The following is a 16,834-nucleotide window of genomic DNA, read 5'->3' on the forward strand; positions in this document are numbered from 1 at the left end:
TCACCACTGTGGATTGTTCCAAAAAAAAGTGATGCATCAGGAAAACAGAAGTGGCGGGTTGTAGTAGACTATCGAAAATTAAACGACAAAACTCGTGCAGATGCTTATCCTATACCAAATATAGAAGAAATTCTGGATCAACTGGGCAATGCTCGCTACTTTTCAGCCTTCGATTTAGCCAGCGGGTTTCACCAAATCCCGATGAAGAAGGAACATCGACATAAGACGGCCTTTAGCACTCCTCAAGGCCACTATCACTTTGTCAGAATGCCTTTTGGGTTGAAAAATAGTCCCTCAACCTTTCAGAGAATCATGGACAAGGCTCTGAGAGGATTAATCGGGAAAATATGCTTTGTTCATCTGGACGATGTCATCATATATGGATCAACATTAGAGGAACACAATAATAAATTGCGTATTTTTCTACAGAGAATGAGGGAGGTTAACCTCAAACTACACCCTGATAAGTGTGAATATTTGAAACCTGAATTACAGTTCCTGGGTCATGTCATTACGAAAGATGGTGTGAAGCCCAACCCTGAAAAATGTAAAAGTGTCCGAGAATTCCCTCGTCCAAAAAATACAAAAAATATCAAACAATTTTTGGGACTCTCGGGCTATTACAGAAAATTTATTAAAGACTACAGTAGAAAAGCAAAACCATTAACACAACTATCGAAGAAAGATGTACCCTGGGTATGGGGAGCTGACCAAGAAAAGGCATTCACGATTCTCAAGGAAGAATTAAGCAGTAGTCCAATCCTGGCATACCCAGATTTTTCAAAAGAGTTTACCCTAACGACTGATGCTTCTGGTGTTGCAATAGGTGGAATACTGTTACAAGAAAAAGGTGGGAAAGAACATCCAATATCCTATACCAGTCGAGTATTGAATGCAGCTGAACAACGCTATTCAACGATTGAAAAAGAACAACTAGCAGTAGTATGGTGTGTGAAACATTTTCGCCCATATTTGTATGGTCGCAAGTTCAAGATAATAACCGATCACAGGCCACTAGTTTGGTTAATGAATCTAAAAGATCCCCATTCACGCTTAGCTCGATGGAGGATCATGCTAGAAGATTATGACTACAAAATTGTCTACAAGAAAGGCATTCTAAACACGAATGCAGATGCACTATCGAGGAACCCAGTACTAGCATACCGAAAGAAAAAGAATACGAATTTAGCCAACAAGAAAAGGAAAGAAATAGAAAGAGAAGAATCAGAGAATCAAGTTAAGAAACAAAAGAAGCTGAGTGAACCTCAAGCAGTAAATAAAGAAAGGAAAGTAGAAGATAAAGAAGAGGAAAAGAATACAGAAAATGTTCTACAACCGGAATTAGCCTCGCGAGCGAAGCTAGGAAAACATATTATCTTGACGAATGATCCAATACCTGAGGGTAGTGTTGATGTATCATTCATTCGAGGAGAAAATTCCCAACCCATAGAAGTCTACTCTGAGGAGGACAGCCAAGAATATTACATTATTATTAGAATTAATGCAGAAGGAAATCTTGAAGAATTGAAAGAAAAAATTCAAGAAATAAAACAAATAACAATGAACGAGGAACTTGAAGAACTCCACGATGGATGCGTTCAGTTAAGTGGTTTTCCAAGCAAAATATTGGAGAAAATCTGGATAAAAGAATTTCGAAAAAGTCAAACTACAATTTATCTCCATGATAAACACAGAATGATCCCAACAGAAGAAGAGATACCGAAAATACTGGAAGAAAACCACGATAGCCTCACGGGAGGACATGGAGGAATCAAGAAAACCTATTATAGAATCGCAGAGAATTGTTTTTGGGAATCGTTGAGGAAGGATGTTGAAAATTATGTGAAAAATTGTATAACCTGTCAACGAAACAAAATCAATCGAAACCCAACCAAAATGCTAATGGTGATCACTGATACACCAAATAAATTCAATACGTACGAAAATAGATACGTACTAACTATACAAGATCAATTAACAAAAGATTTCGTCGCAATACCTTTAAAAAATTTTACAGCCGCTACAGTTATCAATGAATTCTTGAAACATTGGGTCAGTTATTTTGGAGTACCACAAAATATCTTAACGGATAAAGGAACAAACTTTACCAGTGAACTTATGAAGAATTTCGAAAAACTCTTGGGGATAAAACAGATAACTACAACTAGTTTTCACCCTCAAAGTAACGGAAGTCTTGAACGGAGTCATCAAGTATTAAAAGATTTTCTACGACATTTTTGTGATGAAAATGCCAAAAATTGGGATGAAGTCATCCATTTTGCAACATTGTATTATAACACATCGAAACATGAAGGAACTAAGTTTACACCCTGTGAATTAGTATTTGGCCAAAACGCAACGGACGAATCATCAGTTAAGAAGCGTCATAATATACCATACACCGAGTATCTCAATGAATTAAAATGCAAGTTATCAAAGAACCTTGATGATATCCGAAAGTAAACAACGAGCCAAAGATAGGTATGATAGAATGAGTAATCCTCAAGAATTTAAACCTGGCGATTTGATCTGGTTACGGAAAAAGAGTGTAGCCAATAATAAATCGCATGCACTCAACCTACCATGGGAAGGACCATATCAAATATCCGATAAGACGTCCGATGTTAACTATGAAATAATAAAAAATAATAAGAAAATTATTGTTCATGCAAACAGATTAAAATATGCTAATATAAATTTGTTTCAGAATTTTCCTGATTAAATTTTCTGATGGTAGCAAAGAAATTTACAGGGAAACAGATTTTCCCGTATTACCAAACATGTACATGGAGTACTTGGGAGATGTAAGATTCTTTCACGAGACTTACAACGTAGTATCATATATCAACCTGGATGAATTGACGTTCCAAGAATCAGAGATCAGAAAAGGACTCAACATGATCAACACATTTTGTAACAATAACTGTACCGAGGCGAATTTGATTAAAAGAATACGTAATTAATTTGAAACGCTTAGACAAGATAAGTATAAATTAGTTTCTGCCATAGGAGTTCCAAACTTAATTAGAGAAAAAAGGGGTATATTTAATTTTGTCGGACAAATTTCTAAAATTTTATTCGGGACTATGAGTTCAGATGATGCAACTTATTACAATACTGAGATAGATGCTGTTCATAGAGATAATAAAAGGATAAGTGAATTATTCCGAAATCAAACATACATATTACAATTAACGATCCATAAAGCTGAAAGTCTTTTCAGAGAATACAGCGAAAAATTTGATAAAATAAACCTAAATTTTCAAAATATTGACAAAACCTTTCAAAAAATTTTAGAAACAGAAAATGTTATCCAAAAGGATACTATTATTACTGACCTTTGTGTAGAAGTTGAGTTAGCCTTAATAGAATTCAATAGGAATGTTAACATGATAGTTCAATCCATTAGTTTTGCAAAAATTGGTCAAATAAATTCTCAATTATTAACACCAGATTTACTTATGAGTTCAATAAAATTAATAAGAGATAAGAGAAGAGCTAATGAAATGCCAATCGCTATACATGAAGGTAACTTTTTTGAATACTTAGAGATAAGTGACGTAGCAATAAGTGTAATAGGATATAGATTTGTTTATGTAATCATAATACCAATCTTAGAAATAGGAAATTTTAAGGCATACAGAGCCATTCCTGCTCCTAAATTAATAAGAAATCATTTATTGGCGTATATATCAAATCCTAACGACTACATAATTACTAATAACGAAAGATTATTATACACACCTAGCGATAAATATTTCTTAGAAACTTGTAAGGTACACAAATCACTCTATTTCTGTAAAACAATACATCCAAAATATTTTATTCAGAATCAAGACATCTGTATGAGCAAAATTGTTAATGAACCGATTAATATAAGCGAAAATGATTGCGAAATCAAAGTAATTAATGTAAAAAACTCTATTTGGATACAATGCAAGAGTAACGGCAGATGGTTATATTTAGCGCCGAAACCTGAGACTATCAAAATTATTTGCGATAACACAATAATAGATAAAATTGTCAATGGGACAAAAATATTGTGGATTGCACCTGGATGTAGTGTTGTCTCTAATAATCTTATATTAAACTCTTATAAAAGTGTAAATTCCGATAATAATCAAACCTTTATACCATTAGTTCACTATAGCTTTAACGAACATTTTCAATTGATCAACAATTCAACTATGAACCTAAGTCTACTTAAAATCCATTCAATAGAAACACCAGATGTAAAAATTGAAGATTCAACCAAATATGGAACTAAATTGAACGAAATTAAAAGAGAAGCAATTGAAATAGGAAATCATGAACGAACAAAAACTACTTACGAAAAAATAATTTTTTTGTTTACCTATACTGTGTATTCCTTAGGCGTGCTAGTTCTACTATATGTAGCTTACAAATTAAGAATTTTCCGATTAATTAACTGCATAGTAAATAGGTTCTTTTCATCATACAATCGTTTAATCGATTATTGTGCTTCACATTCTACATCTCAAATTAATAATGACGAAAATTCTTCCCATGAAATTTCAATGAAAACCATATGCTATGCAAATTCCATTTCCTCGGACCTAAATAGTGTTTCAGAAAATAATAAGCCAAATCACCATTCTAATCAAAGAAGTAAATTAAATAAATCACAATTACGGTTATCAGAATTCGAAAACTTATCCTAATATTGTTAGAAAAATCTCCCTTTTCGGAGATTTTTCAATCTAAAGGTGGGGGTGTTACGCCGCGACTACCTCACATCATTTCGTATTGGAATTATGCTGACGGTGATGTCCTTACGCCTGTGTCTCGAGACTCAGAGCAGCTATTTCAATTCTTTTTCTCAAGCGCAGTAACACCTTCACGATGCACTACTTTTATATTTGATAATTCATTCATATTTTTTTTTAAGTCAGTAGAAAGGAAGCCTTGATCGAAGTAGAAACAAAAACTATTAGAATCAGTAGAAGGATGAGAAATAGAATATAATCAATAAGATAATAGTATTCAATTATAAATAGAAATAATTGTTCACCTATAATATTAGTGTAAACCAGTTAAGTGTAACTAAGCTTAAGTGAATTAATAAATTTGTGACCTCTTAAAATAAAATCTGTGTTTACAAATTAATTAAAATCCTGAAAACTATCCACGGCATAACACCGTATAAACAAAAAACCTCGAGAGTGAATTATACATTTCTTTTTGTTTAAACTGATTTTTTTTCTGTGGTAATAAGATTCTATTGAAATGTTCAATAGGTTTACCTTTAATTTAATAGGAACATTCGAAAACATTAAAATCTTATTAAATAACATCTAATCCTATTGAGAAATTGAAAAAGAAAGAAAAAAGTTGAATATGATTATAAAGTTAATATTACAATCGTATGAACAATTTTTTTATTCCTATAGAAAAACCGAAGAGGATTCGGTATATCTCTATGGGACAATTGAATTGGATACAATGGTTCCCTATAAGAAACACACTTCCAATAGGATTCAATAGGAGATACATTGCGTTTGATAGGAAATTTCTGATGTAATTTTTCCATTTTCTCTATAAGATTGTCTAAGCCGGATATTGAATCGTTTATAAAAACAATCTATTGAATGTCTCCAATCATATTCCCTTTCAATGTATTTCTTATAATAAAGGACTATTTTATAAAATATAACATCAAGAACTTATATATCAGTCTTTTTCTTTTATAACTTATAATTCATAGTTTTAATCGATAAATTATAAAGATATTTGGTCATGAATGAACATTTATATTATGAAAAATTCCTATGCCTCCCTACAAATGAATCACCTATATTTATTACCGATTATTTAAATTTTTCAAAATAATTTATCAAGTTTTTGGAATTGTTGCAGTAAATTTTGCTTGGTCATTAGTTTTTTCTTTATCGATTCTACTAACATTTCAGTCTGATTTAATGGTTTGAAAGGTATTCCTTCACAATTATACACATGAATAAATCCTCTATTATCAGCTATCACTATTTGGTTACCATCCGGTGTAAAACTTAATGAAATTAATTTTTGAAAATTTTTTAATGCTGTTATTGATTTTGGTTTTTGTATACTTTGTTTTAGATCCCAAATACATATTTCATTTTTGACACAAGTAGCAATTATGGTTGAATTTTTAGGACTCCATGCAGCTGCGATCACATGAGACATTTGAGTTGATAATGTTATTAAGGGTGTCATGATATCATCAGCCCAAATTCGAATGCACCAGTCAGCTCCAGTGGTTAAAAAAATTCTTGGATGAAATGGAGAGTATTCTAAACTACAAATTGGGCCGTCATGAGCGAGAAAACTATTGATACAACAATTCGAATATACTGTTGAACACCTATAAATATATCCCTCGTCGGAACCAACTAAGTATATATTATTAAAAATAGGATGTCGTTGTAACAAAATAGCTTCAGGTTCATTTCTCACTGGCGTACTGAGTAATCTGCAAATAAAAGAAATTCCATTTTCGTTAAATAAGCTTACATGAATGTTTCCAGCTCATTAATGATTCAAAATTATGCAAGAAAAAAAGATTATGCATGAATAAATATCATAAACAAGAAGTCTACATGATACTACCTTATAATTTCTAGAAACTGTAGTTTTTCAGATATCAGTTTTAATACTACCTAGCAACTAAGTGCTATACTGAAAATGCACCATGTACTATCGACAGTTCTTCACCAAGTATGAGTAAATAATGAAAATCTAAAGAAATATAAATGAATTTTCGATAAATAAAAGGAAAGACATATTATAATCCAGTGACCACAGAATGTAAATGTAATATAACAAGAAAGTAACAAGTTAGGTAACTTTTTTGATTTATGGGTGAAATAAGAATTATATAAAATTTAAGTTTCATGTTATATAAAGATTAAATGGGAAAATTGCATCGGAAATTTCCTATTGAATCCTATCGGAAGTCAGTTCAGTTATTATGTAATAATTATTACATATAATGTCTTTGGGCAGTAGTAACATACAAAAAATATCAGTGATCTCCAGTGGTCTGGATGCGACCCCTTTGTTTTGTATTGAAATTTAAAAAAAAGTCTATGGGATTCTATATATTCCATTGAGACAGCTAAAGCAGGGTAGAAAATTATTTTTTAAGTATTATTTTCCCATTAGAGTGACTTAAATCCTATGGAAACGTTTCGTTTCTTGATCTATAGAATCAGACTGCATCGTATTAGGCAGTATGTTAATAGAAAAGTAATTTTTAACTCACCAGTGGGAAGTTATAGTAATGGATCCGATTTTGCGAATCCCGAATTTCAACATATCTCCACGTTTTAAGGTCCTCAGAGTCGAATACGGCCGTTTTCCAGTGGACGTCTGTGTGTGTGTATGTACGTATGTGCGTTCGGAATTATTTTTCGCCTCGATTATCTCGAGAACAAAAGATGATATCAACGTGGAACCACCGGCATCGACGCGTAATTACGCAACTTAGAACTGATTAGGTTTTCAGTAAAATTAGTCCGGTCATTTTTTTTTGCAGAATTAAAAAACTGGAAAAAATGATGAACTATCTGAATTTTAAAATTTATAAATTATATCATTTTTCAGCCAAACGTCGAGATTTTATGGAAAATATGCATATTAAATGTTTGAAATAATTGTATAGAGATATGATGGAGATATTTCATAAAACAAAAAATTCTTAGAAAACAGAATCAGCAATGAAAAAACTTTAAACTTGTGTTGGGATGGTAAAAATAGCATTGAAGACAATATAAAAGTCAATAATGATTGTTGATAATATGAAGTTGTGTTCATAACATTTGAAATATATCTGTGCAATATATTTTAATTCTCCCAACGCGTAATTTTTTCTTTTAGTAAAAAAAAGTTACCAACCGTCTGACATGTTGGTTCAATGTTCAATAGGTTTATCCTTAATTCAATAGGGAATTCTGAGACAACAATTTTCCCATTAAATTCTATTGATTCATTCTAAAGCATCGAAGCGGAATTGCCTCTTTTCAATAAGGAAATTGTAATTTTTGTACTTGAATGGAATAACTAAATAGGATACAGGTGATTTCTATAGAAAAAAAATCTTCAACAGGATTCAATAGGAAATTTTCAATGCAATTTTCCTATTAAACTTCCTTTTCCCAATAGGATTGTTTAAGCCGGGTACAGAATTTATCGTTCTTTAATAGAAATGTTCAAGAAGGATATGAAACAATGTGATCTTGAATTATATTTTCCAATCTCATAAAAATTAAATGGTATCATTGTGTAGGTTACTACCCTGGTAAAGTAAAATGTCAAAAACTCATCATTTCAAACAATGTAATAAGTTTCAATAAGAAATTATAGGGAAGTAATATTTTTTTATTTCGTATATCATAAATTTTATGAGAATGTTTTAGAAAGATATTACAAGCTGCAATAAGAATCTATTGGTAAAAGTGATAACTTTCCCTTCTATCCAGTGTTATAAGATTTTGTAAAGAACAAATACTATGAGATTTTATAAGAAACGATAAGCAAATAAAATTTTTTGATTTTTAATTAATATACAAAAAACTGTTAGACTGTTTCTCATAAAATCCTATAAGGATTTATGAGTAAGTGACGTCGTTTGATTCTATATCCAATTGTACACGATTCTATTAGAATGAATTTCATCAGATTGAATAAGAACTTATTGGTATATAATTTTTATTAACATATCAACTTTTTTCAACGTTTACGAATTCATTAAGCATGAAGATGTAACTTGGAAAATATCTTCTCATCACGATATTCACTATTAAGATTTTGCTCTCTAGTTGATACAATGCTGAAAACAAAAAAAAAGGGTATGATCACCATTTTAATTTCTATTCAGATTTGTATCATCGTATAAGACATTTTTTTAGTAGTAAAAATTTCTTCACTATTCCTATTCAAGTTCTGAAGAATCCTATAGGATTCAACTTTTTCCCATTGTAATGTTTGAGTGGAGAAAATAATTTTTAAGTATTATTTCCGTATTGCAGTTATCTGAATCCTATAGAAACTGTTTTCTTATTCACCTATAGAATCAGACTGCATCCTATTAAAACATGTTAGATCCTATTTGAATATATTTCATTATTTCCTTTTGATTAAACGGCAATCCTTTCAACTATATTTTCTCATTGAATAAACTTCATTCCTATTTGAACTTGAATCTGATAATCAATAACATTTTCGTATTTTCGATTCCATTGCCTTCCAGAAAGTTTCTTTTCCATATTTTTATAATCTTATTCAAATTCGCGGATAGGGAAAATCAGAACTCTATGGGTTTATAATATTTATTCTCAATGCCGATTAAAATCTACATTTTTCTATTGATTTTCTCTTGAAAGCAAATATTTTTCCTGGCTGCTCTTAAAAAGAAATTGGTAACTATTTACTAATTCTGAGTGAATATTTACTATTTATAGCATTGCTCAGTGACGTCAAAGGAAATAGTAAAATTTTACTCGTTAAAGCAGGATTTTGTAAGTAGTGGTTCCATAGTTTCCTATAATATAGTTGATTTGTGGATAAAAATAATTTACCAAGTTCTTATTCAATCTAATGACATTCATTCTAATAAAATCGTATAAATTCAGACAGAACATCAAACAGCGTCACCAACAAATACATTCGTATAGCATCTCATGAGACACAATCCCCGAGTTTCTTATAAAAATAGTTGATATGTTAATGAAAATCATTTACCAACTAGCAGATCCCAGGAACTTCGACTGCGAATAATCCAATTCCGAAAACTAATTGCTGTGTGATCGAGTTGATAAATAAAGAATATGTATGTAAGTATTGAAGATGAAAGGAAATAATTTGAATTTTATCGTTATACTCAATTTCTGCTTTTTATAATAAATTCAATTGTTGTAAACAGAAGAAGTATGTTTGCATACGTTTTACATGGTTTTTAACTTAATTTTAGCGAATGAAAAAATTTCCCGTTGGAATTCTTCGAAGTTTCTCAGGACTGCAATTTTGCAGTTAAAACTCGGCTAAATTTAAGTTGAATCCCAGTTATTTTCTAGTAAAAAAATGGTTAGAAACAAGTAAAATAATCGAACCGAACTGTTCAATGAAAGGCTCGTTTTTTTAATCGCAATATGACTTTGCAAAGCAAACATATCAGAATTCAAAAAAATATATAACTAGCTTTATCAACAAAAATTTACGACAGGTTTTTAGTGTCCTTGTGCACATGTGATTTAGTTCGAAGTTATAACATAGTCAATAGTAGCACACCTAAAAATCTTAGTAATAAGAGCCTAACTAGTAAGTAGGGATTAGTGACAAAAATGAAGTTACCGGACTAAGTATAAAAAATACTGCAAAGCATTTAGGTGTTAAAATCATTAAACAAACGTTATTAGCACTATACATATCTACACACATCAAGTGAAAATACTTTTGTATAAACGGCATAACTTTTAATTTCAATTGAAAACAAAACTTGTTTTACCTTGAAGTATAATTATTTTTCTGTTTTATATCGAGTTTACAATCATCGATTCTTGATATTCTCATTACTTCTGTAACAGCCGCATCATCGTTAACTTGACATCGAAAAATCTTCCCGTTTCCACTGCTTGCATAAATATATTCGTCACCATTATCAAGCCACCATTGAACTTGCCAGATACGTGAAAATGTAAATGAACATTTTTGAGGAATGATATATAATGTAATCAAGTTTCTTTTACTTATGTCAATAATTCTAAGAGATCCATTATAACACCCAATAGCTAATTGATTTGGTGTCTTATGACTCCAGTTAATCTCCGAAACTGCAAAATCTAGTTTATAAAATCGTTCAGGTTGAGTAGGGTGTTTCATATTCCAAATAAGGAGATAACCGCTTAATTTATAGAATTGTCGACCGTAACTAACTGCTAAGAGATTAGAATTGGTGGGATTCCAACGAATGCAGTTTATTGATGTACCCACAGTACTGATATGCATGTAACTCCAAAGATACTTTAGACTGTATGTAACCTTTGAAACATATGGGTTTGATGTGATAAATCCTTTAAAATATTTCTGATCTCTTAAATGCAATTTAATGCATATTATTTGTTCCATCACTCTCACTGCTACAGCAAATGATGAATTTTTGTATAAACGAGTTATTTGATCTTCTTCAATTTTTAAGTTATTTGATACTTTTAAAAACTTCAATCGATTCTGAAAATGAATACTACTCAGTTAATTGTAAACTAACTGAAATTGAAAATTTGATAATAATGTAGAGACAATTATAAAAGTTGACTGATAAATCATCTTAAAATCATCATAAAATTGAATTCTGCACCAAACAAGCTATAGAAGTACTCTCTTAAATTCGAACTGGAGTCGACTTTGAATTGAATTTAATAGGATTCAATAAGGTCAATTCAAAACCAAAAGTTCTTCCGATTGGAAATAATTAGAATGTATGTATCCATTTGTTGATTAATAATTTCTCAGTGGATTGAGTAATGATTGATTGAAAAGTTTTGTGCTGATCTCTAATTCGAAGTATGTCTAACAAATACAACAAAATACTGATGCCAAATGTACAAAATTTTTCAAGTGTCAGTAATTCAATGTCCTAAATTCGATAAATCAAATACAAAATAATCAAAAATCGGCACCTGTAATTTCTCAGAGTGAGGGATTCCTTTTGATATATTTTCATATAGTAACCCGTTTGTTTTTCTTTCTAATTTAGTTGTATTATATGCATCGTGCATTATCCAATTGTTGGTTAAATTTTTACGATTGATCATTTTCAAACTTGCCAAATGTGAAAATCTCGATTTAGTGAGAATTTCAAATGTTTGAGTTGCAGTATCGATAACTGGTCTAATAAATTCTAATTTTGTTTCAGGATTTTGAGACTGTTTTTTTGCTTCTTTAACTACGGCGTCGTCAGAAGTGTTACAATCTTCTGTTAATTGTAATAACTTGAAGATGAAAGTTGTTTCTGATTCCGTCAATATTATTTTTTTTTTTGTCAAGTAAGAGCATTTAGAACTTTCGTTTTCAATTTTATGACTGCAACTACAACAGTTTATGAAATTGCATATTAAGAAACATATTTACATTCGAAATGCTAAAAATCTTGACAACTAACCAGTAAAATGTTTACACTTGTATGATAATCTTTTTGTAAAATAATTTTATAAAAAAAATGAGTTACAAAAATTTTAAACATGAATATATGGGTATAAATGTACCTTTCTGGTCGATGAAGACACAACAGAAATTGATCAGTACTGTCTACTCTGGAGTTTGGATTTGACCAAAATATGGAATTTTCTATATCATCAGTATCTAAAATACCTGTAGATAATGACGTTGAGTTTATAAGCGATAAAATTGATCTGTCATTTTTTGATGAGAATTTAATATGATTTGTAGTGTTAATTTTCTGCCTCGAAATGATTGAATCCAAATACATCATATTTTTATCATAAAGAATCGAATAATTATGATGAACAAGAGGTTTTGGTGTAATGTCACGTCCATCTTGATTAATCGTTTTATGAGTATTTTCTTTTACTTTGAAAGAAGTAACTTCTAATGTAATCATTGTTGATGAAGTTTTATGAGAAAATAGATAATAGCTTTATCATAGAAACTGCATGATTGAAGCTTTCAATATTTGAGAAACGTAAGTACAACGAAAAGATACTGTTATTGTTATCGATTATCTCCATGGTTATCAGAATAAATAAATGAAGCCGTCTACATTCTAATGTACATGGCTTACGGTAATGTCTTCCAAACGTAAATAACACGACAGGATAGTTTACATGAACCGAAGAAATACTGAACAACATATGAGACGAACTGTCATTTAACCGTAGAGAAATACTCCGAAATGAAATTAACCGCGAATGTTTAAAACTGAGGACTGCATTTTACATGGTTCAGTTAATCACACAAAATTAAATTTCAATAATAAAACTTGATCAATGAAATTAAGAGTACACGATTGGTTATGATTTAGTATAAGCAAATTCTAAGAATTATAAATAATGAATTGAAGATTTCACCGTAATGGAAGTCATTCGCTCAATCATTCATAATATTTATTTTTATTGAAAAAAAATTATGTAATCGATTGTATTTATATAATAAAACTCATTATTTAAATACAATCAACTTTCAGAAAATTCTCTAATGGAATAAACTTTTATTGATTACTTATAACATTATGATGATTTTAATAGTTACATTAACTGCTATAACATTGAATTGAATTCCATAAAGAACCAATCAACAATTTGTTGTGTATACACATTTTTCTTCGGAAAACTGGAATGTTTATGTTTTAACACAACTATATATGGCAATTTTAATTATGAATAATTATAATGATGTCATATGCAATACCTACAATACAGAGTAATATGATTATGTTGTAATTGATAATAAGAATATTTAATTCGAAAAAGTATTTATAATAATTACTACCATTTAGATCTATATGACAATTAATAAATGCATCAACTTATTGTATAGTTTTTAATGTTTCTCTGTTATCCAATACTAGTATGATATGAGCAACACATGCAATTAATTTTAGAATATCTAATTTATTATCCTTATATAATTCCCATACTCTGTTGAGAAGCAAAATTTGTTCGAAATGAGTCCTTCACGATTCAGTTCTTATCAGAAAACCCATAGATAAAGAGTTTGATTTTTTATAGTGATTTGTTGCAGTTTGCACACATTTTCTATAAAGATTGGTAGTTAATAAACATAACTTTGATTTTTTGAATTTAAAAAAATCGATTTTTTTACTAGTATAAGAGGAAGCGTTATTGAGTTAAACTATCGTGAAGTTTAGCTTTTTTTTCACTGTTACTTATTTCATTATTTTCAAATGGTACATTAATGACTTATTTACCGGTAAATTCCCCAAAATTTGAATGAACTCCAAATCAATTTTTTAGCACTCGATGATATGCCTCAATGTAATTGTTTGTTCGATTTTCTACATCGAAAACACTAAGATTTTCTGATTTAACTGTTTCCAACCAATTTTGTGATTAATTCTGATCGTATATATTTTGTTATCTTCTTAGAGATGCCGAAAAGTTGAATTTTGTAGGTAACTTTACATCTTTTGAAAGTTCTCGTAGTCATGCACGATGACACCATCTGTAAGACATCTTTTGTATAACATCTTATTTTTGACTTAAAAGTGACTCTTTCGAAGAGTAAATACGAATTTAAAACCGCGATGTTAATTTTTCTTTGCGAAATATTTCAATATTATATATTTACTTTAACAAAACCTCCTAATAATTGTGTTTATTTCGATAATAATACCATTATATTAATAAAACATATTTGTTATTCAGGCAATGAACCTGTTATATTCGAGAGTCAAGTCCAAAGAAATGAATCAGTAGCTCATTATCCTTTCGATTCACGCATATTAGGTATAATGAAAATAATCGAACTTGGAGATTTACAATCTTGCCCTGTCAAAAAAATATCTAAAAAGAGGTTTATCGTCAAAACTGAAAACGATTACTTCATATATCCTTTGATACATACAAACTTTTCTGTTGCTATTAATTGAAATTTTTACACTTATTTTTAAATCTTTGATTTTAACAATAACATTTTTTTTATTCCTTCAACCATTCAATTAATTTTTAAATGATTTTAAATAAAAATTTTACATGAATGTCGCAAGGAAATAATAGGTATTATTTCTTCAAAATACCTGATTAAACAATAAAAATTGATAAAATATAATTATATATAAATTATTAAACAATATTTAATATTTAAAATTTTCGAGAGCGCATTTTTTTCATCGTTAGAAATCCAAATGGCTACTTTTTATATGGAATTTCCCTTTTTGGTCTAATATGTGCAATAAAAGATTAAACATCTGGTTTGGACTTGTAGACAATCGGCGAGTTTGAATCATAAGAAATCGTCAAATGATCTATCTCCACTAAATCAATTGTTCGTGATATATCAGCGAGTGCATAGCTGAAGTTTGAGTGAATTTGCTATCGAGTATTTCATAAAAAGTGATATTTGTTTTTTCTTCAACCATTGTGCATTATTCCAATAGTTCAAAAGTGCTATAATTTTAAAATTGTGACAATTTGAAAAGATATCTTTTGAAATTTTTATTGTGACTGCACAAGTAATGGATTTATCAGCGATCCCTATAACGCCCCCTCCAAGTCAATTTGTGGATGATATTGAGGAATCTCCGGAAAATCTTACAACTGGTTCGTATAATTAATTATTTAAGAACTATATGATTGTTATTATTCAAATTATTGTATCATAATGTTGCTATCATGGATATAAACATTTCTTTTTATCGATAATGCTTACACCTGTGCGTATGTTACAGCATCTAGCCAAATCAGTGAAGTACAAGTAATAGATACGGTCGCAATCACAAGTAATATGGTAGTACTCGGTGAAAATCAGCGGGTTATGATGGAGGCAATGGACTCACGAAATGAAAAATTAGAAGAGATTATGCAGCTATTAAAAAATAATTCATCACGAAATGTTGAGGCGGCTAACGCAGAAGAGAGTGATTTGCTCCCCAATATGCCATTTACTGACATTAAGAGTTTCCTCACATTCGACCGAAATCTTAAAAAAAACCCTGCATATAAAAAACAATTTGTAAGTAACTAAATCGAATTTAGAAAAAACATTTTCTGTGAACATGTGTATACATGTGTATATTTATATATCATAATTAATATGTAATTTTTATACATCTGCAGGTAAACAAAATCGCGATGATTGGAGGGAAAACTCCTCAAAAAGCAGTATCGAACATTAAGAAAAAAATTGTAATGGATGAATTGTGTCGGCAGATAACGTGGTTCGGTACCAACAAAGAAAAAATTGCGATGAAGGAAGGAAAACTTCCTGATATAATATTTGGTAAGTCGAAAAATTCTTCGTTCTAAAATATTCTAACAGACTTGTCTGAAAGATATTTTTTTGATTAAATAATGCTATTGATATGAAGTTTACCAATGTAAATACTAATATGCATCTAATATTATTATCACAAACTTCACTTGTAGAATTATTGTTTTACAATACATATATTTAATTATAAATTTATTTATGTATTTTACAGAAGTTCTCCGCAGACCGCGGTATAAATTAAACATTCAATTAGATGAGTTCGAGGGACAAATGAAAACATTCCTAAGGACATGCGGCGATAGAATAAGAAATGAAAGAAGAAAGACGACGGCTAAAGAACAAGCAATCCAAGCTCGGAGGGATCGCGAGAATGCCTTATTAAGTAACGACGTGGATGATACCCATTCAGAATCATCAGATGACGATTAATATTTATTGTCTTCCTATATAATATATATGTAGATGTTTAGATTATATATAGTACAATATTATCGCCTATTTTTCAATAACATATATATATATATATATATATATATATATATATATAATTTTCAATAAAAAACTATTTATATCAACAAATGATGTTTTCATTTAATCGAATTTTAGTCGTAGATAATTCTATTGTCAACTTCTTCAATTAGATATCTTGAAAGTTAATTCAATCGGATGCATACTAGTTACTATAAAGTGAAGAAAAATTAAAAAAAAAAATTTACACAATTATGTTACGACAATATTAGCATACAAATGTCGGTTTAAAGTTATGAAATAATTTAAATTTAAGTCATTGAATAAGTCACAAATAAGTGAGGCGAAATTCTATCAAAATTGTATGACCTTTTTTTAACTACAATGATACTGAATTAGTAAC

At 29.8% G+C, this 16,834-nt stretch overlaps 2 protein-coding genes across 2 annotated transcripts; one reads left to right on the forward strand and one right to left on the reverse strand.

The window, feature by feature from the left end:
- Positions 1-5,841: 5,841 nt before the first annotated feature.
- On the reverse strand, positions 5,842-12,685 carry LOC118071417 (WD repeat-containing protein 78-like). The gene is made up of 4 exons (XM_035090575.1): positions 12,261-12,685; positions 11,676-12,084; positions 10,505-11,226; positions 5,842-6,472 (listed from the first exon to the last, which is right to left on the reverse strand). The coding sequence occupies exons 1-4, from the start codon at positions 12,614-12,616 to the stop codon at positions 5,842-5,844; spliced, it is 2,118 nt and encodes a 705-aa protein (XP_034946466.1). The 5' UTR covers positions 12,617-12,685.
- Positions 12,686-15,280: 2,595 nt separating this feature from the next.
- LOC118071429 (uncharacterized) lies at positions 15,281-16,392 on the forward strand. Its single transcript, XM_035090592.1, has 3 exons — positions 15,281-15,705; positions 15,810-15,972; positions 16,175-16,392. Exons 1-3 carry the CDS (start codon positions 15,478-15,480, stop codon positions 16,390-16,392), a joined length of 609 nt encoding a protein of 202 aa, XP_034946483.1. The 5' UTR covers positions 15,281-15,477.
- Positions 16,393-16,834: the final 442 nt, after the last annotated feature.

Source organism: Chelonus insularis, unplaced genomic scaffold (genome assembly GCF_013357705.1).
Source record: "Chelonus insularis isolate UGA/USDA-ARS -01 unplaced genomic scaffold, ASM1335770v1 contig_82_pilon, whole genome shotgun sequence".
In the NCBI taxonomy this organism is placed as follows: Eukaryota; Metazoa; Arthropoda; class Insecta; order Hymenoptera; family Braconidae; genus Chelonus; species Chelonus insularis.

Coding starts and splice junctions, on each gene's coding strand:
- LOC118071429 (XM_035090592.1), top strand. CDS start 15,478: ATGGTAGTACTCGGTGAAAATCAGCGGGTTATGATGGAGGCAATGGAC. Junction 15,706..15,809: donor CTGCATATAAAAAACAATTT/GTAAGTAACTAA, acceptor ATACATCTGCAG/GTAAACAAAATCGCGATGAT. Junction 15,973..16,174: donor ACTTCCTGATATAATATTTG/GTAAGTCGAAAA, acceptor TGTATTTTACAG/AAGTTCTCCGCAGACCGCGG.
- LOC118071417 (XM_035090575.1), bottom strand. CDS start 12,616: ATGATTACATTAGAAGTTACTTCTTTCAAAGTAAAAGAAAATACTCAT. Junction 11,227..11,675: donor CTCACTCTGAGAAATTACAG/GTGCCGATTTTT, acceptor ATTCATTTTCAG/AATCGATTGAAGTTTTTAAA. Junction 6,473..10,504: donor AAAAATAATTATACTTCAAG/GTAAAACAAGTT, acceptor TTTTATTTGCAG/ATTACTCAGTACGCCAGTGA.